Source organism: Aulostomus chinensis, chromosome 14, assembly GCF_037954235.1.
Source record: "Aulostomus chinensis isolate RoL2024-O1b breed Wild chromosome 14, RoL_Achi_v1.0, whole genome shotgun sequence".
Taxonomy (NCBI): domain Eukaryota; kingdom Metazoa; phylum Chordata; class Actinopteri; order Syngnathiformes; family Aulostomidae; genus Aulostomus; species Aulostomus chinensis.
Genome location: NC_141333.1, coordinates 1,989,567 through 2,016,023, shown reverse-complemented (window position 1 = coordinate 2,016,023; position 26,457 = coordinate 1,989,567). Strand labels below are relative to the sequence as shown.

The window sequence follows — 26,457 nt, the reverse complement described above, 5'->3', positions numbered from 1 at the left end:
CTGCCAGTTAAGCATAAGGGTGTAGCAGCACGGGGGTGTAGCAGCACGGGGGGGGGGGGGGGGTGTAGCAGCACAGGGGTGTAACCAGAATGGTGAAGCAGCACAGTGTAGGTGTGCAATGTGTCTATTACTGAGTGAGTCCTGCACCCCCAGCAGTCATTTGTTCAGCAGTAAATGTTGGTCTGAGATGAATTCTCCATCTGATCCAGAGCTGCATCCTCCTTGACAAATGAAAGTAGCGCCTGGGGGAGGAAGAGCGAGGCAGAGGAGTAGAGAGAGAGATGCCGGACTGTGTATTAGTGGAAATCGAATCATTTTATTGTTTGTCACCGCTGCCTTCATGGTCACGGTTTGTTATTGGACGCTAATTAAAACTGCAACAATCCTTACAATTGGCAATTAAAGACTTGTGAGAGAGGTGATAGGAAATGAGCTCCTCCCAGGCTGCATGGAGTCGTTTGTTATCCCTCCCTCACACCTCTCTTCACTCTGTCTTCTCTTCACTCATTAGGAAGACAGAGTGCTGTCAGTGACCACGGCAGTGAAGGATTGGTGGATGGGGGAGAGGTAGTGCAGATTAGCTGGAATCATTTTAATGAATATGTGAGCCCCTGATTCATGTTGCCTCTCCGACTAGTGAGGTTAGGTTTGACCCGTCAGTCATAATTTCATGTTTTTAGCCATCATTTTGTTTTTTTTTTATGCTCTAAGGAAGTTGGATCAGGTCTGCCAAGACCAGAACAATGTAGATGATGCAAATGGGTTGTTAGATTGCATTTTGCAGAATTTAAAGAAATGTATTTAAATGTATTTACAGAAACGTGTTGGTAAAAATCTGTATGAACCCTAATTTTAGCCAACATGGTCTGCATCTTCCGCTCTCCCCACAGACTGCCTGTTCAAACGTGATTGGTCGGTACTTCTCAAATTAAGGAGAGGGTTTATAAATCCACCTCCCTGCCCCGCTCCTGCATATTCTCAGGTTAAATATTTGCCATTGCAGTATTGATGAAAATAATTGGTTGTTGTTGTCGTCAAAATGGTTCATTTCTGACCTCAGGAGACTCCTAGTCTGTGTTCTCTGAATGTGGCAAAGTAGAATGAAAAGGGACTGTCATGATATTCAATGTAAATTAAATTCCTTGTGTGTGTGTCAGCCATGCTACTATAAAATATAACAGGTTCACAGCCAATAAATAAATATAAATACTTCCTTTTTTCTGTTCTGGTCCCTCTCCTCCTGCGCTCCTCTACTGATGGATCAGTAAAATGATATAATGAATGAGACTTAAGGGGAGCGAGGGAGGGATGCCAGGCAGGAGCGATGAAGGCAGCGAGGATCGAGACAGTGGATATGATTTATTAGGCTCATAAAAATTCTGCCTTTGTTATTCCCTCTCATTTTTATATGTGAGGCTTATTAAAGAGCACACCTGCCAAAGTCCTCACACTAACTTGTGTCTGTGTGTGTGTGTCTGCGCAGTTTTATGGATTTAAATGATGAGTGTGTACTGTACATGCATTTGTTCTACGAGTGACTCTGTGATCGGATTTTAATATTCCACTGCCTTTTTTGCTCCTCCCAGGTCTTACCTCTACACCCCTCCGTAGCCCCACCTCCCAGCGGGTGTTTAGGACACGATACAAGATGGTGACCCGCCCGGGCTCCAGTGTTGCATACACTTTCCAGTACAACCCTGCTCTGTCTTGGAGAACCAAGAGGGTCCAGTCTGCCAGGTAGACAAATACAGCCACCTCCTGCAGGTCTGGTTTTAATGTGTCTCAATGGCTAATATCCTTCAGTGCAGAGCGGTGGCTCGTCTTTTATGTCACCGTCAAATGTAGCATGAGTGGAAGAGGTCAGAAATTTATGGTGCTCATTTTTACACAGTAGATAACCCAGAGAATAAACCATTTACGCCAGAGCTCTCCTCACATTAATTTACACCAGCAGAAATGGCTTCTCACCCGCGACAGAGAGTGAGGGAAGGATGGCTCGTCTTCTTAATGGCATTACAACCACCATTTCTCCTCTTCCTCTCCTCCATTCATTTATATAAACTCCAGCCACTCTGTCTGGTCCTCCTGACACCACCCAGGTTGTTTAGACCTCTGTTATAAAGCTGCTACTGAAGATGATCCTTTTCAAGCTTCATCATTTTGGGGAGTTCAACTTTTAGTCCATGTCACAGAATAATATGTTACTCTCTATTATTCAGTGTGTAAGGATTCAGACAGACAGCAGCAGGGAGCAGGTTGTCCGTGCGAGGGTTTGGCTCCAGGGAATGTTTGATAAATGTCTGCAGTTATTTATTTATAAATTCCATTTGTTTTAAACCAAAACTGTTGAGCACTAATCTGTAAAGGAGTGCTGATTTTTTTGATTTGATGATGATTTTCACACAGTATTCTCAGTCCTGCTGAGTCGGTCCCAGTCTGTACTGGTTTGGGTCAGTCAGCATTGTGAGCTGAGACAGTAATCTATGACGAAGACAGATTCTTCGCATCCTGAGTCAAAGTGAATCAAATGTTTCGTTTCCTTGCTGACTCTGGAGGGAGACAGGCCGTGTGTACTCGCCGCCAACCTAAGTGAATGTGTAGTGTTAACAGCCAATGACAGCAGAGGAGGCAGAAGCTTATGTGCCATTAGCCTGTGGTTAGCACCATATCCCTTTGACCTAGCGTGAGCCTACTTAGGCTAGTCCGGACTTCAGTATGTGACATGACTAAAAGATGTTTGATTCACTCAGCTCCAACTCCCTCTGCAGTTCAAAGAGCTCGCCCTTCCGTCATCTGCCTCTCTACCGCTTCACCCTCAGGTTCCTTTTCTCACTTACTTTTTCTGGCGCCGGCAGCGGTGCATATAAAACAGTTGCTAGCTTTCTTGCTCCTATCTTTGTTTACTTGACAAACTATCGTTCTTCTGAGTCTTTACACTAGAGTTGGATGTGTTCAGTCAGAGTGACGAATCCTGTAGTCTGTGAGCTCTGATCTGGCCCAGTCTTTTAAATGTGTTATTGTTTAGATGGATGGATGGATAGATGGATGGATAGATGGATAGATGGATAGATGGATGGATAGATGGATGGATGGATGGATGGATGGATGGATGGATGGATAGATGGATGGATAGATGGATAGATGGATGGATAGATGGATGGATAGATGGATGGATAGATGGATAGATGGATGGATGGATGGATGGATGGATGGATAGATGGATGGATAGATGGATGGATGGATAGATAGATAGATAGATGGATAGATGCATGGATGGATGGATGGATGGATGGATAGATGGATGGATGGATGGATGGATAGATGGATGGATGGATAGATAGATAGATAGATAGATGGATAGATGCATGGATGGATGGATGGATAGATAGATAGATAGATAGATAGATGGATGGATGGATGGATGGATAGATGGATGGATGGATAGATGGATGGATGGATGGATGGATAGATGGATGGATAGATGGATGGATGGATAGATAGATAGATGGATGGATAGATAGATAGATGGATGGATAGATGGATGGATGATAGATGGATAGATAGATGGATGGATGGATGGATAGATAGAGAGATAGATGGATGGATGGATAGATGGATAGATAGATGGCTGGATGGATGGATGGATAGATAAATGGATAGACAGAGAGATAGATAGATGGCTGGATGGATGGATAGATAAATGGATAGACAGAGAGATAGATAGATAGTGTGTAATCCCAGTCTTCTGATAATTTGTTTGGGCTGTGAAAGTCATCTTGTGTGTCTAGAGCTTGTAACAGTGTGGGGAAAGGTAGATGTACATAGTTGGGAAGATAATCGTGTGTGTGGGTGGCATGGTTGTGAGGTCAGCTCTGAGGGTAGCACATTAATTATGTTAAGAGGTAATTATTCAGTGATGGACTAAAGGTTGATGCCCTAATCATGGCTTCGTCACCCAGAAAAAGACACTTTTTTCCCAACGACATTAATTAACCCGGGTTGTTGATTTTGTTTTTCTGAATTTTCTTTTTTTTTAAACAAAAATTTGACACAAGTGATTTTGTTTGCAGAAGCGCTGAACAGGCGGCTGTGGTTGGTTTTGATGATCTGTTAATGTGTGGCGAATTAACAATGAATATGGTGTGACTGGACACACACACACACACGCACACACACACGTTTCTACACTCACTTGGTGTTTTATTGGTAGAATATCAGTGATGATTACTTTGAGTTTTGAAATATTCTTTTAGACTCTAAAATGTCAGAAATAATGTTTGAGCCCCAAGTGGCGATTTGTTCTTTTAAATCAGCAGCCAAAAAAAAGGAAATTCTAACGTAAGCTGAAGTTTGCGTCACTAACTTGCCACAAAACATACAGACTGCCACGAAACCATCAATTCATTTTTAGATGATTTTCTTGGATCATTCTTATGAAAAGTAAGGGGCAGTGGAACTCATCTGAGGTGAGAGCAGGTGATGAACACAGAGTAAACGTCTCTGAGGTGAACGTATCAAATCCAACCTGTGATCACAAGACTGTGTTGCAGTGATTTAGATGAGGCTAAGCCTTTAAAATGTCTTTTGGGCGACAATGTTGAGTAGGCGAACATATTCCTGTGTGTGTGTGTGTGTGAGTGTGTGTGTGTGTGTGTGTGTGGGTGTGGAGAGGTTCATTTGTGTTATCCAGATTTGGTGAGACAGAAGGGCCTGGACTGTTGCTGGACTCCGGTGACTTATTACTATTCATTTAGCTGCAGCAGTAAATATTGATTCATCAAGGGATTTTCAATTTGAGCCCCTTGACATCCTGTGAAATATCACCAAGTGTGTAGAAGTGAGGAGAGAGATAGTGAGGGAGAGGGACAGGTCAGGTCCCCAGGGAGAGTGTATCACCCCTCCAACCCAGCCATCCACTTCCCTCTGGTTCTTATCTATCAGTTTAACTCCAGAGACCATCCACTTTTATCAGCTCGGGCCTATTGAGTGGAGCCTGAGCTCATATTCTCTCCTCTTTACTACTGAGAGCTGCTCTTCATCTTTGGGCCCACTGATCCCTGTCCTCATATGTTCTCGGCTCTTATCTCTGAGCCTGCTCATAACTGAAGCCTCCCTCTCAGGATCTGTCTCCTTAAAACCCAACCTCGCATGATGGTCCAGTGGTAGGCATTTCAAATATATCGGGGTGGTTTTGTTGAAGGTTGAAGTTGTATTCTAGCTTAAAACAAATGAATTTTATCGGAGGTAACAGAAATCAGACATTCTGGGGTAGACCTGGGCGACACAGCTGATTAATCCAGTAACATGAATCAGCAGTGGGTTGCATGAGGTTCGGTCTGGGTGCCGCACCGATCAAACCCAGAAAAGTAAATGTTGAGGCCTGTTTTGCACATTGCTAGTTATCAAAAATGAAATGTTTATGTGCAATCAGAGATGAGCACAATCTTTGTTAGTCCGGTCTGTACTGAAGCAGTGGAGATGGGAAAGATCCCAGCAAAGATGGAAGATGCTGTTGTGTCGTATCAGTCACTCCGTCATTGACAAGTCTGCTTTTTTCACCACTTGGCTTTTTGAACTCTGACCGTATATTCCACAAATCTACGTCTCGGTACAGACTTCAGTGGAAGGCCGACCATACTGATACTTTGATTGGGGGAAGAAGCTTTACTTTTATTTCTTCTCAAACACCAAAAGCCTCCTGTCATGCCACAAAAACGGTTTTGTACAATTTCACAGCAACCAGCCTCACGCCCAGCGAGCCCGAGCCCTTTCCTTCTCCCAGGAGGTGAGGTGACCCGTTCTCCCCATGCCGTACTCTTACCTGATTTCAGCCATAACATGCCTGGTGGGTGATTTAGTACCGGCCAGCAGTTTGAAGGGGCGGAGGAATTGGCAGCAGTATTTCAGCCCCCGCCACCAGAAAATAGATATAATCCCAACATTAACTCCATTAATAGTAGCAGGAGTTGAATTAAGAAAGCCGTAAAGCATGCACACCGGAGTATAAATTACAGCCCAACCCTCCCTTCATTTCCCTCACTCCCTCCCTCCGTTTCTCTGCCTGTTCCTTCTTTAATGCTCTATATTCTGCTATTTGCTCTGTGGCATTTATTTTCTTTTCAGTGTCTATCTTTCTCTTAAAGTATTTAATTAGAGTTTAGTTGATTAGTTTGGGCCTGCACAGGAAGCCGTTTCCAGTGTACTGTGCGTTTGCTGAAGCTAATTTCCATCTTTCATCATTATCTGATTGAATTCATCCAGTTGTCCTGATTCTCATCATTTCTTGTCTTCCTCTCTCCCCCAAATTTCTCTTGAATGTAAGTTAAAGCCGCCAACCTTAACTCTTTTTGAGTACATTCATCTACAAACTCATCCACACACGCTTGGTCCAGGCGCTCATCTCCTTTAGTGCTTCAGTATCGATCAGAACAGGATGTAAGAGTCTGGGCAATAAAGTGAAGCAGCGCTCCCTCTTCTTCACTTCACTCCTCCTTTTCCCGCATTCACAGCCCCATTCATCCCCCTTCTATACCCCAATTCATCCACTTACTCATTAATTATCACATTAGTCATCTACCATCTCCCCCAGCAGCGTGTTATTGTCCTCCCTGCTGCTGTCCATGCTGTACTCTGCACAAATACTCTCACTACTTCCTCCTCACTACTGTGACTCTCAAAGAGGATTTTGTTTATCTTAGTTGGTTGTGATAGCAGTGATGCACACTAACATTTGTGGTTTGGGCCTGGAGAAGAGCAGCAGTCCTTATAGTTGGAATTAGCCAGATGATGTTTTTTTTTTCTGCTGCGCTCTGTTTCAAGGGTAACTGTTTCCCAACATGAGCTTACTAATGCTTGGGTTGCAGACAAATAGACAAGGGCAGCATTATTCTGAGCAGTCGCGCGACCCTACAGATTCTTCCCTGTCACTAAAACAAAAGTCGGATCATTCATCAACTGCACGAGTAGTGCTGAATCGTGCCCTCCTTCATCTGTATATCGCATGGTGAGATTAGTGCACACACACACACACACACACACACACACACACACACACACACACACACACACACATCTGCAGGGCCAAACGTGCATATGCATGCAGGCAAATCTCTAGGGGGGTTCTCTTTGCCCTTGCCTTCCCCTTCACTTCTTCCCTTTTCAATATGTTCCTCCCTTTTCGGGAGTTCTTTCACTCTAACCTCATAGTCTTTGTGAGGATGCATTCACAAAACTTTGTAAGTACTTTACAACATGAAACCTGCGTATTGAAGAGAATTTTAAAATGTTCATATATACAAGTTATAAAATTGGCTCCTAGGTGGAACACTTGTTCATCCAGGGTCAGACTTCATTCTATTTTTTCTTGGTTGTTGCTGCATTTGGCAACTTTAGAGCAACTTAATTTTTCTGATTCTTATCCTCCCTGGAGGAGGGTCAGGAATTGTTGATTATAATCATAAATTGCGAACAATAAACAATGAAGTATACACAACAAATACAACGAATACAACAAATGCAGACCCGGGGCGGACAGGATTCCTGATTGCCTGTCTGAACAGGCAAGCCTCTCCTGCCTTTAACAGATCCCACAGAATCCGCTCAGTGTGAGGGTGCAAGCGAGACATTCCATGGTCCAGGAGCCACATTCTCGAAAACGGGATCACCACTAGGTCTCGAGGTGCATGGCAGGGACTGCAGTTTTTCACATTTGACCTAATGGTTCCAGCAGGTGAATGGGGACAAAGTGTTCAGCCGTGTGCAGGATGCGGTGTGTTGGTGTGATGTCAAGTGCTATAGAGAGATCTTTCCTTTCAAAGAGCAGCAACATGTCACTCCCAGAGAACAGAACAGAGTAACAACAGCTTTAATTTGTTGATGCTAAAAATGAGACATGCATATCAAATGAGCCGTATGAGTCTGCTAAATGCAGCCTCAATTCATTTGCACTTCACTGTCATCGGTTTCCCAACGCAGGCTGTCTGAGCCATGTAGCTAGGTCTCAGTGCATCTGTGAATCAGCAGTGATGTTTTCTATCTGATGTCCAACAGTTGTTGGTTTAAGTCTCCACGTTCTCCTGAGGAAAGTATTTGGAGTTTGAGCTGTGACTCCACTTGTTACCAGCTTCCTCGGCCTGCTTTTTGCTGCTGGGTAGGGATGAACTCTGGATTATCAGAGCTGTGTGCCTCTGAATATACTCTAACACCAGATAAGGATAAAGAGGATAACATACTGGTGACAGTTATATGTGGTTCAGTCACTGTGACTGAGCTCTTTCACATTAAACGGTGCCATTTTATCAATTGTGTATAAAGAACACAACAAGAACAAGGTGATTTTAAATTGTCTGGCCATGTAGGTGATGACCACATGGATGTGTTGTTTCGACCGTGAAGAAGATAAGAAAGCAGTGGCATATATCTACAGTGTGTTTCACTGAAAAGGCTTCCTCCTAAAACAACAAGCTGTCCAGCAGGGTAGGATTTGTGCACCAGACAGGTCTGGAGGGTCTCTGATAACAGATGTCCCTCTGGAGGTCAAGGACATCACAAGAAACAGGCCAAGGAGACTCTGGAGACGGACAGCAACTCTACTAATTTGTGAGGGTCCGACTCTCACGCTCCCCACTTGCTTCTGATCGTCTTCCCTCCTCTTGTCTATGAACAGAGCACTTAATTTCAAAGGTAATCTGTTGACCTAGAGAGAGTTTTCAATACACGAGGAGGTGCCAACTGCTTGAAAACTGAAAATTAGAAGTTTGACCATGTAATGCAGTGACCAGGACACACCCTCACCGAGCTTCCCACCTGCAGACAAGGGGGCGAAGCACAGGTATTCAAACCCGCAACCGCATGTTTGCAGGCAGCGTAATAGACTACTACAGTACCTGGGTGTCTGATTTATGTACTTTTACAAGCAAAAACACCTGGTCAAGGTTTTATATGCTTGTAATAAGTACTCACATAATGGAACAGCATAATGTAAACAAGTAGGACATTAAAACAGCAGTGAACAAGTGTGTAATCAGACCAGCTGGATAATTACTCTGTGATATGAACCCAGTGTGAAAGCGTCCTAACAGACTGGGTGTTATACCCCCCAGTCACCCCCTGACTGCAGCCCTGTGTCGGGGTTAACTGCCATCTGTGTTAACCGTTCATGTCATATCCCCATTAACCTCCATTGTGGCTCCCCAGGCTGCCGGCTTCTTGTTTAAGCCTCCCTGGGTGGCAGTCAGTGCGCCAACATTAGCCTCCATTACAGCTCCCCTGGCTGCAGTTGCCCTGTGTAGGGCAGCCACTGATCTCGAATCAGTGGAACAGAGTGTTGCTGAGTTATGGCACACACTCAGGTATGCTGTGCAACATGAACACCACTCATGGCTGATTTTTGCTCTTTTTTTCTATGTATGTGCAGCATTGCAGCAGCTGTGTCGGCTGCTGCACATTAGGGTCCATGTCAGTTGTTTTGTGCGTGGCGTGCGTTCGGGGTAACCCTCTCTCTTCTCTGTAATGGGAGGCATGAACTCTCGCTCTAAACCCATTTCCAGCCCATCTGAAATACGGCAGCAAATTACCTCCAGCGGCGCCCTGCACACCAGCCCCAGTCCGCCCCAAATAGAAGTGACAGGACAGTGCAATTTATCGCCATAACCCCTGCACCGCCCCACCTCCACCAGCTAGCATCCCTGAACAGTCTCGAACATACACCCAGAGCACACATACACCAGTCAAGTGAGCAGCGCTGGGATGGTGAGCATGTGTGTGTGAGGAGACCTGTGATTGTGTGTACTGTACCTATTGTAGTTGAAGTGTATAGTGATACTGCATGTGTGTGTGGTCTCTACACTCCACTGTAGGGGCCAACCTCGCTGCTCTGGCCCCCTGCCCTGCCTATTATCTCATTGATTTCCTCCTCTCCTCTTTTCAATTCTCTCCATTTCCACACTGCCGTCCTTTCCATTAGAGGGGCAATTTAACAGAGTGCTGTGACATGGGAGTGGGGGGGGGGGGGGGGGTGGACCAGAGGATGGGAAACATAAAGTGAGGAGGGGAGATATAGTGTAAGAGCTGGTGGAAAGACAGGAAAAAAGAGGGGTTGAACTGAGGGAAGAATGAGCAGATAATATCATTGCAGCCTTTAGCTCATCATAGCAAACTGGGTGAACTGAGCTGATTGTCTTATAATTCAAATAAAGTTACTGTTAAATACGTATTTATTTATGTCCATTGGTCTCTTTTCCCTCACAGGAGTTTCCTCCAGAGCCGTCGGAGAGCCTCCCACAGCAGATACCCAACAGCTGCTCAGCACTGGGGAGGAACTGGCATGTGCTGGATTCGTGGTTCTCTCTACAGAGTGTCTGCTAATAAACTGTCCCGCACTGGCTCGTCCAAAATATCGATCAACCGAACAGGTACACTGACTGCACTGTTACCATAACAGTCGTGAGCTTGTCACCTGGTTTAACAGTTATGGCGACTTCCCTCTAAACCGGAGATTACCAGGATTTCAGAACTAGAAGATATTTGGTTTCTTTTGATTTAGAAGGAAATGACTTTCATCTCACAAGCTGATTCTTCTCTTACTAAGGAGACAAGAATGTGATGTAGGTTTGTTGAGGACAAACGTCCCTATATCTCGAGCCCACTTCAGTCCAAAACTAAATATGCTGCAGGCTAACCTAGAGAAGGAGCCAAATATTGATGTAAACAATAGACTGGAAGTATTGTAGGTACAAATACTCATGGATCTACTGCATATATTGATATTACAAAAGCTTTACAACTCTTGAAGGGCACGAGTTTATTCAAAAATAGCTTTTTCCAAAAAAATTTGGAGATGTTTTTTCCAGATTCGGTTTTAATTAAATTCTGATTCATCAGATTTATGGTTCAAACACATTATCATATTTAAACGATATGACAAAGTAAATGTCACAAAAACAGTTTTTTAGAGCAGCAACAGCAAAGTCACTATATGAACTCTACAGTGATTTTAATGTGTTTAATCACTTTTATCCTATGAAAGTATCAGCAAACTTGCTTTAATATTTTTTGGCAAACAAAGCTAAACCTTTGGGATACATAAAGACAGCTGTCATTCAGAATCGTCATGACAATACGTTACAGACCAGGCTGTCCTAAACAACACTGTCGCCTCCTCTGCTGGTCTGTGCTTGTTGAGCAGGTGGTTTGATGAATTGCTCCTAGAAGTATTTGTCTTGCTCCAGTCTCTAACAGAAAAATGACACGATGACTGAGGATGTTGCAGGTTATACAGTTAACTGGAAACTAGTATTACTCTTGACAGTAGCCTAAAACTCTGCAGGGTAACACCTAGAGTGGCGAGCGCTGGAGCTACTGTGACAGAACAAGCTGAAAGGTTGTGAAGGTTTTCAGGATTATGTACACACAGTGTAAGTTTGTACATTCAGGACATGGTTTGTGGGTACAAGGCAGCAAGTGTGTGTTTGTGCACCCGAAGGGGAAGCAGGAGTGTTTATTCATGTTTGTGGCTGTAACTCTGTCCACATCCCCCCTAATGCAGTTAGGAGAGCTGGCTGGATTTGCCATCTGAAATAATAAAGTTGTCATCTGTCAGAGTGGCGAGGGGGAGGGTCTGGAGGACTGGATGGTGCAGATTAAAGCCTGGATCTGCCTCTACCTCCTGCACACTTCTCCTTTCTGTACATTCTCTTGCAACTAAAGCTGCAGGGGAAATTGAAGCGCTCCATCGTGTTAAACACGTGACTGGCATCCAAACGCACTCGCACACATTCTACATTCCCTAGGACAACTCCTCAGGTGTCCTCTCAGTTTTGATTTCACATCTTTTTTAGCAAGCTTCACATTTGTTCTTGGTCTGGGGCCACTGGTGTGTAATCCTGCGCTACTTAAATCACACCCGTGTGCGTACTTGATGAGCCTTACCAGCCAAAAGAGGTTCCAAAATTAGAGGTCGGAATAAGATCAACTGCCACGCCTAACTTACCCTTTCCCTTGATGCCAGACCTCTTATGGCTTTTAGAAACCCCACAAAGACACCTTTTCATCCAGTGTTTGGCGAGCGCATTGAGGTCATGATGATGATGATGATGGTGGTCTCAGACAGAGCGGGACGTCACATTTGGGTTTGGCACCAATATGACAAACCACCACAGTATAAATAACCAGTCACACACCAAGATTCTATTGCATCTGACTGCACAGACAGATACTAACTCCCTCGCTGTTACTTCATCTGATAAACTTCATTCCAGGTAAGCTGGAAACCAAAACCTTGAGACAGTCCCAAATCATTCAATCGAAGCAACGGCAACAAGTGACCTGCGCTCCCCTTTCTGAATACGTATCTATGTCCTTATCACTATGCAAAGCTTATTGCTCATGATGTTGCAGTAATGCTGTACGACATAAGTCACTTAGGTACGGCGGCCCAACAACACGCTTCAGAACACACAGGCTTGCTTTTTTTGTCCCTCTGTTTTTGACCAGAACTCAGATAATAATGCTATCAGGTGAGAGTGAGCTGCCGAGTGCTGAGCTGTGGTCGAGCAGACAGCTGCCTGGATGTCGTTGAACCTTAGGTGTCATGAGATGAGTTCTGGTCACAAGCAAAAAAGAAAAAAAGGGGATCCAGACATTTTCATCCCTTTAAAGTGCCACTGGAAACTCTTGTGTATTTTGTAAATGCTTCCTATGTTGTCATCTTGAAGGTATTTTCCTAAGTTGCAGTGCATTCAGTTCTGAGAGCCGCCCCACTTAGGGGGGGCTCATGCTACATAGAACCTCCTACGAAGCAAAGTGTAACTTTAAAGAAGGAAGTGTGAAGCTCATTGTGATGAATCAATACCATTCACCAACACACTCCATCCATCCATCCATCCATCCATCCGTTGTCTTCCGCTTATTCCTGTTAAGGGTCGCGGGGGCGGGGGTGGAGCCTACCCCAGCGGCTACGGGCGAGAGGCAGGGTTCACCCTGGACAGGTCGCCAGTCCATCACAGGGCCAACACACATAGACAGACAACCATTCACACTCACATTCATACCAACCGTCAATTTAGAGTATCAATCAGCCTCGTCCCCAGTTGCATGTCTTTGGACTGTGGGAGGAAGCTGGAGTACCAGAGAGAACCCACACAGACACAGGGAGAACAGAAAGACCCCGTGCTCCAGCCGGGACTCAAACCCGGAACCTTCTTGCTGTGAGGCGACAGTGCTGACCACTGCACCACCGTGCCGCCTACCAACAAACTCAATTCATGCTTTAGCAGTTATAAAGAAGGTCAAAACCTGCAAACGCAAAATACATTGTCCTTTATTTTGAATAAATACAGAGGAAAAGGTTTAATCTGTGAAAAATTCAGAATCGGCTTTATTGCTGAGCTGGTCTAGTTTACCGCAGCACTGCCGCTATAAGCTTGCTATTGGGCAAGTCCCCTGCACAGACATCAACAAACTTGGCTGGCTGGTGGTGACCTACAACACACGCGGAAACACGCTACATTGACAAAACTTTGGATCATGACATAAGGCAGATCTGCTTGTTCTGTCTGACAGTAGCTGTTCCAGATGTGTCGGTACATGTGGCATACCCACTCCTGCCAACGTGACTACAACACTTGCTTTGACGTTCAAATAAAAAAAAAAGAAATGAAATAGAATCAAAATATTTACGTAGAGAGTAATTAACACGTGACAAAAACAACAAAGTTACGTTGCTGCATACAAACAGCAAAGTCATCTTTTGACTGTATTTGCTTGCAGGTACATTTCACTTGTTTTTGTCTGTAATCTGCAAAATCAGGACGGAGCTCCGGCTCGGGCCACGTGTCTCCTGTGAGTCCTGCTTTCAGTCGTCCCTCCAGCACTCGTCATTTAGCCAGGTAGGTTTCTAGATGTATTAATTCTTTTCTACCTTCAGCTGCTCTCAAGCACAATTGGAGTGAACATTTCTGCATACTTACCTAACTTCAAACTTTTGAATAAGTTATATATTGGCCCTCCTGCTGGCTCTCCTCCGAGGGCAGTGCCATCCTAGAATCTAACACAGCCAAGACTGTTGCATTTGATATCTCTCTCCTCCCCTCCCTCCGAGAACTAAGTCCCTTTCATCACTGTCATCTAAAGCCTGGAAAGCCAGAAGTAGTCCTTTAAAATTAAAAGTCGCATACGGTGGATATCTTGACCCCAGGAGCCTTCTCCGGGAGGAGAAGTGCAACCATGACACGAACAATGTCACTGTGGTTCTCACAAGCAGCTTTTTTTCTCAATTGTGTCTTCCTCTGGTTTATTTGTTTCCTGAAACAAGCCGTGCGGTCCAGCGGAGTCTCGCCATAATCAGACACGCTCGTCAGAAGAAGCAGCAGAGGCAGTACTGTATGTACTACAACCGCTTCGGCAAGTGTAACCGTGGCAGCAGCTGTCCTTACATCCATGACCCAGACAAAGTGGCTGTTTGCACCAGGTAACGAATACATTCTAAGTTTTTGTATGTGAAACAAGCAGACAGCTGTGTGCTTCATGTTATCTCAGGTGAGATAGAGGATGTGTTCAGGACAGGTAAAACACAGTGTCAGGATGGTGTCCAACACCAGCAAGGCATCGAAGATGACAGCTATATTTCCTTCCCACTGAGATGACTTGAAGGCAGCATTGACGTGTCCTTGATCTTCCCTCCTACCCATAAACTTTTGCAACGGCTCTCTGAACAACTGGAACAAATGAACAAAGAAGGAGCCAGAACTCCTGAGAACACCTATACAGATGAAGGTTTTGAGGTTCTCTTTCATGCATATGTCGTATTTAAAGATTTGACCATCTCACAAGTCTGGTACTGTAACCATTACACGTAGTTTGATCTAGACAAGCCATCTTGAAGGCAACTAGCTAATGTTAGCTGTAGCTACTGTGCTAACACCGCAGGTGTGCTGATGCCACCCATTAAGGTAGAGTGCCGACAGGAGTATAAAACTAACGTACATGGTTTCGATGGTGGGGGGATGAAACCCACACAGACGTGGGGTGATTGACATGACTTGGGTTGGACGACATGAGAGTACTGTATTTGCCGTGGAACGGTACATATTCCAAGAATTTTTTTCTTATATGGACTTGAGATTTTGCAGCTGAACTGTGGTAGAAGATAAGTAAACCTGGATCGAATTGGATGAAAATCTGACTTTCTTCACATACATGTATTTTCTGTAGGTTCCTGCGAGGGACGTGCAAACAGGCAGGAACCTGCCCATTCTCCCATAAGGTGGCTAAGGAGAAGGTAACACGCACGCGCACACACATGCACACACTTAACCATGCGCGCACACACACACAGACAAAACCATGGCCTTGACTTCTATGGGTCTCATATCAGAGGCCAGGGTTGAGTACAGTATGTTGATTTAAGGCGGCACACTAGGGGTACAGTCAGCAGGGATCATATGCATGTTCTTGGAACGGTTCCTGTTTCCATGATACAGGAAGGAGTAAGACTTGACCTGAAGGGAGGACTCAAGCAGGTTCAGTGTCAGGGTTTGATGCCTTGGAATTCCATAGCTCCCCCTCCCAGGTAAATCGGTCCAACTAAGTGGACTTAAATGTTCTTTGCCTCTTCTGGTTTACTCACCACAGTGCAGAACTTAGCTCAGGGTGGAGTGACTTCAATGAATTCCATCACATGAGGTTAGAGGAGAGAGACTGAGTCTCAAAGACATGCCTGACAGCTTGTTTGTTATCACTGAAACATGTTGTCTGAAGCTGTTGAGCAGTTGTGTAAAAGCTTGAACAATGATGAAGGGAACACTGCTGCAGCACCATTTAGCATTTTGACAACACAGTGTCTGTCTCTGGCCACCTTTTATATTTCAGTTTCAGCCTAAGAAAAAACAAAAAGAAGGCACCTGTCACCTAATCCATTACTCTGTTAATTTGAACAAAGAAATCCTAATCCAAATAAAATAGTATCATTAAATCAAGACCGTGTGTCCCACTCTTAATCAGATAAAACTTTCGACGTATGGTATGTGGACCTATTTGGTTCATAAGTTTTTAAATCAGTAAGTAGCAGCAGTCTGAACATTGAGCTCTTCGTTTACTTTAGCATATGTTTACCTAATTATTTGAAATTAACGTAGAAAATCAAAGTGTATCAGAAGTGAGCTGACATTAAACAGCAAATGTGTGCCATTTATTAAAAAAAATTCTTCATCTTTGATCTGACATGACTTTCTCTCCATGTCCTCTCAAACTTAATTGATTCCACAAAACTATCACTACAAGCAGCTTAAATAAAACTTGACCTCCAAATTGATGCCAACAAACTGAGTCAAATGACACTTTCACCTGGTGTGTGTATGTACTGTACATTTGTGCAGACGTCCATCTTATGTGGAGGGTGTAGGGTGACTCTCGTCCGTTTAGGGAAAGTGGAGCCTCTCAAAAAGGGAAAGCCGAGTTTTTTCTGTCTTCTATTTTCTTTTCCTTGAGACAAACAACCCTACAACAGGTGTACTGCAGCTTCACCCTCCACACACACACACACACACACACAATGCTGTGCACCTGTGTGTTGGTTGTCACACTGCTGCCCATATGTGCTGAGAGCCCAGCTGTCTGTTTGCAATCCAATGTCTCCACCAGCCCCACATGCTCCCACCACCCCTTTCTGTACGGCCCCTCCCTCCCAAGACACTGCCACTCTTATTTCATATGCACCCCTCAAACAGGACAGGACTGGGCTCTGTTGAAGAAGGGTGTTGACATGCGAGAGGGGGTGCAGGGTTATGCACCCAGCGGCCATCCAAACCTGATCTGGATAGTCGAGCCTGAATCCTGCACCCTGTTCCCTACCCTTCCTGACTACAACACAGATCTCAAAACTAGATACCCCTGAGCCATGAACCCCCTCCCTCCAAACACATACACACATATACATATACTGGAAGCCCACCCCCTCCACCCCTCGCCTGGTCTGTGCACACATCCAGAGCACATAAACACATCATGGAAGCTGGTGAAGCTGCAGCCTGCATAAATATTTCTGTAGCAGTTAATTAGGTAGAACTGATCCCAGCGAGGTGGCTTCCCTTTCATACTCAGCCCCACATCCCCCGACCGCCCGCTGTCCCTCTCCTCTGGACCCCCCCAGAGGTATATTTAGAGCAGGCTCACCCCCGCACGCCAAACACTAGATCTCACCACGCGCACCAGCACACATGCTGTCAAGACGTACATTCACTCTCTCTCTGCCACTGTCAACTGCAATTATGGTCATTTAGCTGCTCGCTTGGTGGGAACAGGACGAACTGCACATGATGGAGGTGTGGTTTAAAAACCGCATGTCTGTTGACAAATAATCTCCCTCCTCATCACGTTCCCCCTACCCTCGCCTCAGGTCTGTTGTTGACACAGAACAGACATGAATTATCAAATCAGATTTTTTTTAACCACAGAATCAGATTGATTGAAAATCAATTCAATCTGTTTTGGGGCATTTTGCCAATAATAGTGGATTTTTAGGCAGTCCCTGGGGTTCCATAAAAGACGGGGCCCCTCCGACCCAAGTCAGATGAATCATTATATTTACATAATGAGGAGCGTCTGTTCCAAGTCCCCCTGTGGAGGGTTTTATGTTGATCAGGACCCAGGACTCTTACACTGTCTGGCCTGGCCCGTGTGTATTAACCTGCATACAGCAAGTTCAGGAAGCTGAAGTTTCTGATGTTCTCCACTTGCAGATGCCGGTGTGCTCGTACTTCCTGAAAGGAATTTGCAACAACAGCGACTGTCCCTACAGTCACGTCTACGTGTCCCGCAAGGCTGAAGTGTGTGAGGACTTTGTCAAAGGCTACTGCCCTGAAGGGGAGAAGGTAAACTTACACACTTGATTTGTGCTTCGTTGTGTGTCTGTACATCAGAGCCTTAGTATGAAAATACTATAATTCTATCAATGCTGTTCACTTCCAGATTGCTCATTATGTTGTGTGTCAGTGAAATATGACCACAAGAATGAAAGCATCTCCTCTTGCCTGACTCGTGACCAGAGTTGAAACTCACGACAAAACTAGACGGACATGCACGTAAAACCAAAGCAAATTCAAGTCAATCTGTCTAGCTTAGTTAACCCACAGCGCACATGTCCAGACATGGCGTCCTCCAACTCAATAGTGTTTCATGCTCAGAAATGATATTGGTGTTAGGGATGTTGCCAGGAAGGGTTTTAAGCGGTTCCATATTTTGGTCTATAGAATAATTTGCGTCTGTCTCCAGCTTCAGTATCAAGCTGCCTGAGCTGCAGATGAAGCTCAGTGTGGCACCTGGATCTTTATCATAGCTTGTTTTTATTGGTTTGTCATTTGACCCAAAGGTCTGTATGCATAGACTGTTACAATAATCTACATATTGAGTGTATAGTGGATGATAGGCTGGAGGCAGTAAACTGGGGCTTTGTTAGAGCCTTGACCAGCAGGAGTGCTGCACATCAGTAGAGCTGCGTGGTCCTGCGCAGGGCCTGCAGCTACACCTGCAGATGTTTGGCCACCACTGGAGTTTGGGATTACTTACAACTCATCAAACACACATGCCAGCAATTCTTGTCTTGAGAGGCTACATTTAACAGACATTTGATCCTTTCATATGATGTTGGTGTCAGGTTAATCGGCTTGTTACTGTTGAGAGAATTCAGCCTGTGGTTTAGTTTCACTTCACTCCTAAACCTCAGACCTCAGAGGTAATGACCCGGCCTGAAGAAGCTCGGTTTCACTTTTCTTTTCCCTCAGTCGTGCACTTGCCCCTCAGTCCAACTGTACTTTTATCAGTTCCTCTCGGTCTCTTTTGAATCTTGAGAAACACATGGAATTTAGTTTTGAATCTTGATTGAAATACCTGCCCAACAAAGCTGGGCGTTCTCTGATTGGTGTGCAACTCAGTGCTGATGTAGGATTGAGGACGCTGCTCAACTGCCATGTGAAGATTATTTTATAAATTGGTTCAGGCTTAATTCTTATCACTCAGTTATTTTAAATGCGCAGTTCCTGTCTTATTTATATTACCATTTAAGTCTTTCCATTGGCCTGTTGTTGTACCAATATACAAGAAACAGGGCGACTGATTTATTGACGGAAGCCTGTCTGCTTCTGGAACAGTAGGAGGCGAAATGCCCCCTCGGAGGTTGGAGCTTTCGTTCAGTTGATCTTCTGTGTCACATACTAAGTTTGCAAGCAGTGTCACTGTCGAACAAAATTAAACCAAAGACTTTTTAAAATCTATTTCTTCACTGGCTTTTTCTCCACACTTGTACGTTGCCACTCCACCCTGCCCAGCTGTCCTGCTTGTTGCTCCGTCCTCTGCTGCTCTGGGTGGACCACCACATGCTTGCCTCGTCATACATGAAGCCATTGGCTTGTACTTCCACCTGGCAAGGAGCTTCACCAAGACGTAATGTGTTATTGCAGCTTTTATTACCGTTTGTGACGTCACGTAAACGAGCAGCCCGTCTGGGATCAATGGGAGGGTTTTGGAGCTGAAGGTTTGACCTCAGTAGAACTTTGTTTAATGCTGCATTGTCATCATGACTGGAGTTCCTCTTCAGTGCTGTGTTCTTCATTAACTGTATAATTATATAGTACAACATGTATACAGTTCCATTCAGTTTAAACTGAGGCTTAGGTAAACAAGTAGTTTGGTAACCAATACCCCCCCCCCCACACACACACACACACATACACACACACACACATACACACACACACACATGTACACATTGACACACAGGCAGGAACAGCTGCAGGGGGTAGTGGTCCATAATGGCATAACTGTGGTGTCTGAGTGACATATTGAGGGCCTGATGGGTAACAGAGAACCCCACCACCACCCCCTCCCCCACCACCACCCACACACCCACACACCCACACACCCACACAGAGACTGTCCTCACATCCACTTCAGACACTTCTTCACCTTCTTCCCCCACCTGGGTTTTTGCCTCCTTTTGTCTCCCCCCTCTTCTCCGCTTGTTTTTGAACGTGGAACAGATGCTTTTTCACACTGTCAGACCTCATTTAAATACTATATGGTGAAATGAGGATATAGAAAACAAAAGGGATATTAATATTTATTCTATTAGCTGAAGTGCTTAGGTCTGTGATTTTGTGTGTGTGTGTGTGTGTGTGTGTTTATGGAGCGCTGCGCTGTGAGGCTTCGGCGCTCTATGATGGATAGCAGGCAGTAATTATAGATGGGAAAACTGCTGAGGATGGCACTATGGGCCACGCAGGCAGACACTCCAGCAGCTCAGGGGTTAAGTCTGCTCCTCGCCTCCATCCTCCTCCTCCTCACCACACACACCCTCTTCATCCTCCATCACCTCACAGGATCTGTCTGTACCTTCCTAATTATCCCTGTCCTCCCTTGCTCAACGGCATCTTTCAGTGGCTCTCACTCATTTCTATCTTTTTAAATTTCCTGACCTGAAATCGGGCTCCTTGGTTCTGTCTCGTCTCAAGGCCCAGCCCAGGTCGTTGTAGTTGGCTCTCATCGAGCCTCAGTCATTTCTCTGACAGAACAGATGCTCCTCAGATGCCTCAGAACATGAAGGTCCCAGGTTTGTGTCTGCCTGGGTTTCCTCCTGGTTCTCCAGTTTTACCTGCCATCAAAAACATCGATGTAGTGTTAATATTCCTGTCAGTGGCGACCAAGGCACTGGCAGAAAAATCTGGAGTCGCTCCACAGTCAGTGCACACGTGACTCACAGGTGTGTAGAGGACATGCAGGAGGTATATGATAACAATAGAGACTTTTCTCAATGCTGGCATGTAGACAGTTGGTCTTAATAACTGAAAGACCTTATCACACACTCACCACCTGGTCCGGAGTTTTCTGTTTCAGTACCAATAAAAGGGGTGAAACCTTTTTTCCTTTGTTAAAGTCGGACGTGTCTCCAAGTTCCCCATGGTTCGGTTCACCTCACTTGAGACCATATAAAAGTCCTGCATTCAACTAACAATCATGAGGAAGACACCATCATTTTCTGATCAAGACATCAGGCTGTCTTTCTGGAACAAGGAGCCAGTTTCAGTCTTACATCAGACCAGCCCCATCTTCTCAGTTTTACATGATCTGAAGCCCTGGAGTGGTTTGGACCCACTTGCAGGAGGAGTCTCCTCTCACGGCACACAGGGAAGTTGTTGTCGACGGACGTCACAGCGGGCAGGAATGACTTCCTGCAGCAGTTCTTATGGCAGTGGAACTGAAGGCTCCCAAAATCTCAAGTCTAATGACACTGAACTCTCATTTTCTCAATATTATCCTCTCTAATTGTGATAATTTGGCTTTGCAAGTGCTGATTGCAAGTTGCTCCAGATGAGAGTGTTGGCTTAATACCCAAGATGTATATGTGTGTGGATGCCCCTCTTTATTTTACTGTCTCTACCATCTCCCACCCTCCCTTCTCTCTTTATTTCTTGCTTCTGTTGCTCCTTTTCTCAGTCTCTTGGTAAATGTGCTGACTCCTCCTGGTTTTGGCCCAGCAGAGAGCTCTCTAATAGGCCCCAGAGACATCCCAGCATTCCTTAAATCAAGTGGAAAATTGTTAACTTGGTGTGGGATAAAGATGTTCTGTCCACTTTAGTCTCTCTCTCTCTCTCGCTCTCTCTCTCTCTCTCTCGCTCTCTCTCCCTCGCTCTTTCTCTCTCCCTCTCTCCCCCTCTGTCCTCCCCCTATATCTCTCTCTCTTTATTAAAATGAGGATGTATGGAGCTGTAGGCAGTGGACAGAGCTTTTACAGTAAATTTCTGTGACACTTTTCTGTTTCTCTGGTAAAGTGCTTCAGCGTTAACTCCTGTTGTCCCGTCACACTCGATGACGAGGACGCAAAGATGATTTTCAGGAGTTCTTTTTTAATTAGTCAGATTAGAGTGAACACCGGCGGATGCAGAAATGGTCTTCGGCACCTTTCTCACTTACAAAAAACTGTTTACTCACACAAACTTTTTTCTGCAATGGGAACAGGTGAATCTGCATACCAGGCCAAATGACCCTCAGTAGACGAGCGTGGGCTCCAGCTCCAGTCGGCGTTGATCTGGGCAGAACACTTGAGTGCAAAAAACACAGGCAACTTCTCATCCGCTCACAATGTGAATGAGACCAACAGGCTTCTATCAGTGCTTCCCCAGGTTGAGAAGACCCACATGTATGTGTCTCTGTCCAGTTCCAGCAAAGAGCTGGGACGCCCTGAGCGTCACGAACGGCTTCAGTGGGATGAAACTTTACAACTAACAATTCCATCTGATTATGAGTCACCTGTCAACGGTCGTCCCTCAGGATGTGTGTGAGCCGCCTCAGTGCATAAACATGACATAAACATACGTGTTAGATCTGCTCAACCAGCTTTACTCATTGGCTCCGTCACCTTGGCTTCAGTTTCACTGTAGAGTGACAGCCAGTAATTTTCTTCACCCCACAGTTGGTTTAAGTTGTTAAACGCTGCAGTGTGTGTCAGCCGCTCTGTCCTGTTTGTGACTGCTGGGAAACCTATAAATACATCTTCTTGAGCTTTGGGGAACTTAAGCAGAGTTTAGTATCTGACAGTTTATCGTCTAATTAGAAGAACACATGCGAGCTCTCCCGTGGTCCACAATGCACATCTCTGCTCCTGTGTTGGTTGTTGAAAACAGTTAAGTCTTTAGAAAATGATGGATTGTGAGTGAAAATGATCAATTTGTTTTTACATTTTCTTAAAAACAACAACAACAATAACATTCAGTTAATGTAGCAGGGCTATTAATATCAATCAACCAGGACCGGCTTGGATCCGTTATGCCCCGAATATAAAACCAGGAACACCATCAACACCAGTGGCAGGTCTGATTTGTCGAGGAAAATGTGTCAAAACCGCAGCCCTATAAGATGATCTGGAGAAACATTTGACAGTGAGCTGATATCCCAGGGCCTCCCAGGCACCGATGGCTGCAGGACCACGGGTGTGAGGGTGGTGAGAGGGGTTCCGATGGCAGGGAGTCAGGGGGCTGCTGGGCTCCACAGAGAGTTGACCAAGACTCCATGGCGTTCCTGGAAAATTGATCTCCAAATCCCTCTCCCCTGTGCTCACACGCACACACACACACACACACACACACACACAAAGAGATACAAGCTCTATTTGTAGACCGATCTGCTTCCCAGTCCCACACTCCTCACGCCTCCTCACCCCTCCACACACACTCTCCTTGCAGCCTGCACCCCTGAGTGTATATAATTAGCTTTTCTGACAGGTGGGAGGGATCAGATCTCGTGGAGAATGAAGCTACCAATTTACACCCGTATTACACTGTCATGCACACCCGGCTGCAAACATGCATGTGGAAGCTGGCTCTCATGCACAATGCTGATCAAAATTACACTAACTGTGACCCACTTGCACGTTAAAGGACAGAGTTAAGGAACGAGTGGCTGTTAAAAGTAGTAAGTTACAAAAGAGAGGGAGGACGTATCAAATCACACTTCTGGAAATACTGTAACAGAACTCTGTGCAGGGAGCCCATTGGAGCCCTCTGTAAGACCCGAATCCTTTACCTAAAAACTGCTGTTTGCCTTTGTCTTGATGATTTTAGTGCATGTGTGTTGGGTTTAGCATGGATGATGAGCAGTTACCTTTGTCACATATACCCTTTTTGTCCAGGCTCATATCCATGTACATGCATAGCACCAGTGAAAGCTTCATGCCAGCAGCGGTCCGCAAGCGACTGTGTTTATCTGGGTTTTGTCTGATCAGAACTGAAGCCAAAGAATACTCATCTCGAAGCAACTGAAGAGTTCTCGGACCAAAGTGAGCCAAAAATCACTGAATTTCAAATAATGAGATTTTGGGGGCGTCTGATGGAATCCCCACATCTGCACATACTGAGAAACTCACTGTTTCTCTTTGTCCCTCGTTTTGACAGGCGGTAAATATTTCTGTCATAATCTAATATTTCCCTTCATTTCCAACTTTTTAGACATGACGACACATCAGTTGATAGCATTTGATTTTCGAATGAATTTGAATGGCTTCTCGTGGCCACTTTGATTTTGTTCTGAAGGCTCTACCTGCTCCCTGTGGTCAAGGATGTGTTTGGAAGTGCCCCCCCCCGCCTGATGCTCACAGTAAAATGACCTTAGTGTTCCAATCAGTCAAAATAATGGACGTTTTTCAGAATTGTCCATCTTTGTTAAAAGAATTGAAGAAAATACCACATCTACGCAACCTGGTCCCATCAGAGTTTCAGCATTCTTACCACCTTGTGTGAGCGGTTGAACGTACGGTCTGTTGAATTGAGAGGTCTCCTTGTGTCTGACCACCAGTGTAAGAAGAAACACACTCTGGTGTGTCCAGACTTCTCTAAGACCGGTTCCTGCCCCCAAGGAACCCGCTGTAAGCTGCAGCATCGCCAACGAACCAAACGAAGTGCCAGCAACACCTCTACCACTCAGGCCCGTGCCAAGGAGCCCTCCAAGAGGTCAGAGATCAGATCGACCATTATGTTATAATCCTTGCTTTGTCAGTGACTAATAATAATAAAGTGTTTTTGCTCTATCAGACCCCGCCTGTCCGTCATCATACCACAGGGCTCTGAGGAAGCTTCAGGCACCCCCAAGAGGTCTCTAGAGCTGCCCTCCTTTATCTCCCTGTCCAGCTCGCCAGAGGAGGTGGACGCACCGGACACTCCAGCAGAAACCTGCCAGGTTAAAGGTGAGAACACACCTGTTGCTGGAATGTCTGCTCGCAGCCCAGCCTGATGTGCACCACAGCTACCTGAAGCTATGCGCATGGAAACGGTTTGGCTTTTTAAAGAATATTTGCCAGGTGTTTGGATGAAGCATCTGTCAACCAGTCAGAACAGCAAACTGACATAGAAGTGAAGCGTGCCAGTAGAAGAACTCTTGTCCTGCACCAACAGTTGTGCTGTTGTCACAGCTACACCTCGCCACTCGGCCCAGCATAAGCACTCAACTCAAAGACAGGCAAGATGGCTCTCTTGTGATGTCGGGATCTTGCAAAATCGCCATCAGGGCGTAATTGATACTAACATTGATATGAACACACATTGAAATTTTTCCTTCCTTATTTATTTGGCTTGTTTTTATCCATAGAAATGTAATAAGTGCGCCTGATGGTGTGAGGTTGAGTTCCTCTTGTCTGTATTTAACCTGGTGAGTCAACGTGTTAATTGACAGGAAATGATGTCCAGAACTATTAAAGATAAACCCCAGTATTTCTTCCCTGGGAGGACACACGGAGGTTTGCGACAAGCTGCTGACTGTCAAATAGTCTCAGGATGTTGTGGCCTCTTGTGCCTCCGTTGATGGGATTGTTGGTCCGTCTGTGAGTCTGAGCTGCAGACAGATAGTGATGATCAGAGCAGAGCTGGAGAGTGTATGTGATGGCGCTCAGGGGAGGAGTAATAATGCTCTGAGGACAGAGGTAATAATATTTAGCTTTTGGGCTGGATGGAGGCACAGCTGAGCTCTCTGCTGACAGACTTGACAGATAGAGGATTAGGAGAGAGACTGCCTCCTCCTCCTCCTCCTCCTCCTCCTCCTCCTCCTCCTCCTGCTGCTGCTGCTGCTGCTTCTCGTCCCACCCCGTTGGACTGTCCCCCTGCCCGCCGGATGCATTTAATCGCTTCAAACAACTTAATTCTCTCTGCCTTACTAACAAACACACTGACAATGGTCTCATTTCTGATAGATTTCATCAGATACTCAACTGGCTGAGTCATTCTGCATTGAAGCATCTCAAAGAATTTGAAACAATGCTACCACTTGCTCCAAATATTTGATCGAAACATTTCATGAAATAAAACTAAAACTTAGTCATTTAATCGAGACTGAGGAGACGTCGGATGCCTCTTTTCTTTCCGACAAACAAACTAAACAGCTGCTGCTGGAGTGGAAAGATTCATCGATGCGTTTGATGAGTGCCAGATTTGAAAAACACAGCTTGATCAGCCATCAGTAAAAAGGAATATGCATTCAAGATAACGCAGATTTTTTTTACCAGAATATGTTTTTCTAATCCAGCTTGTTTTTGTTTTAATTTTTGTGTTCATTTATTCATTCCTCATGATTGGGAGCTTTAAAGGATATTTATCTAATCAGCTGTTTCTTCTGCAAACCCTATAAATGATCCGGTTTGCAGCTGGTCTGTTGACTAGAAGTAACATGGTCCTCGAGTCACAAGAACACCTCAGGTCAGGAGCTGGAGAATCAGAGAGACCAGCGTAGCTCTGCAGGGGAGACTCATGTCACCGCCCTCTTCAGCGTGGACTCAGTCACACCGTAACTGCGCATGTGGCGTGAATCGTCAGTGACCGTATCAAGCACAGATCTAACCTGAGCCGGAACCTTTACCAGAACCGTCTCTGGTAGCCCCCCTCCGTCCTGGTTCATATATACTCTCCTCTGCTTGGAAACAAGCAGGAC

General features: G+C 45.2%; 1 protein-coding gene across 5 annotated transcripts in view; it reads left to right on the top strand.

The window, feature by feature from the left end:
* Nucleotides 1-26,457, top strand: part of zc3h3 (zinc finger CCCH-type containing 3) — a 60,063-nt gene that overhangs the window by 31,756 nt on the left and 1,850 nt on the right. For 4 of the 5 annotated variants that reach the window (XM_086225378.1, XM_086225380.1, XM_086225381.1 and 1 more), the window contains 8 exons: nt 1,587-1,737; nt 10,249-10,412; nt 13,808-13,886; nt 14,312-14,467; nt 15,211-15,277; nt 17,736-17,867; nt 24,337-24,491; nt 24,573-24,724. In XM_086225378.1, coding sequence (XP_086081504.1) covers nt 1,587-1,737; nt 10,249-10,412; nt 13,808-13,886; nt 14,312-14,467; nt 15,211-15,277; nt 17,736-17,867; nt 24,337-24,491; nt 24,573-24,724 — 1,056 coding nt within the window. Of the gene's footprint in view, nt 1-1,586; nt 1,738-10,248; nt 10,413-13,767; nt 13,887-14,311; nt 14,468-15,210; nt 15,278-17,735; nt 17,868-24,336; nt 24,492-24,572; nt 24,725-26,457 lie in introns of those variants that run through there. The other variant, XR_015119372.1, reaches the window with a different exon arrangement.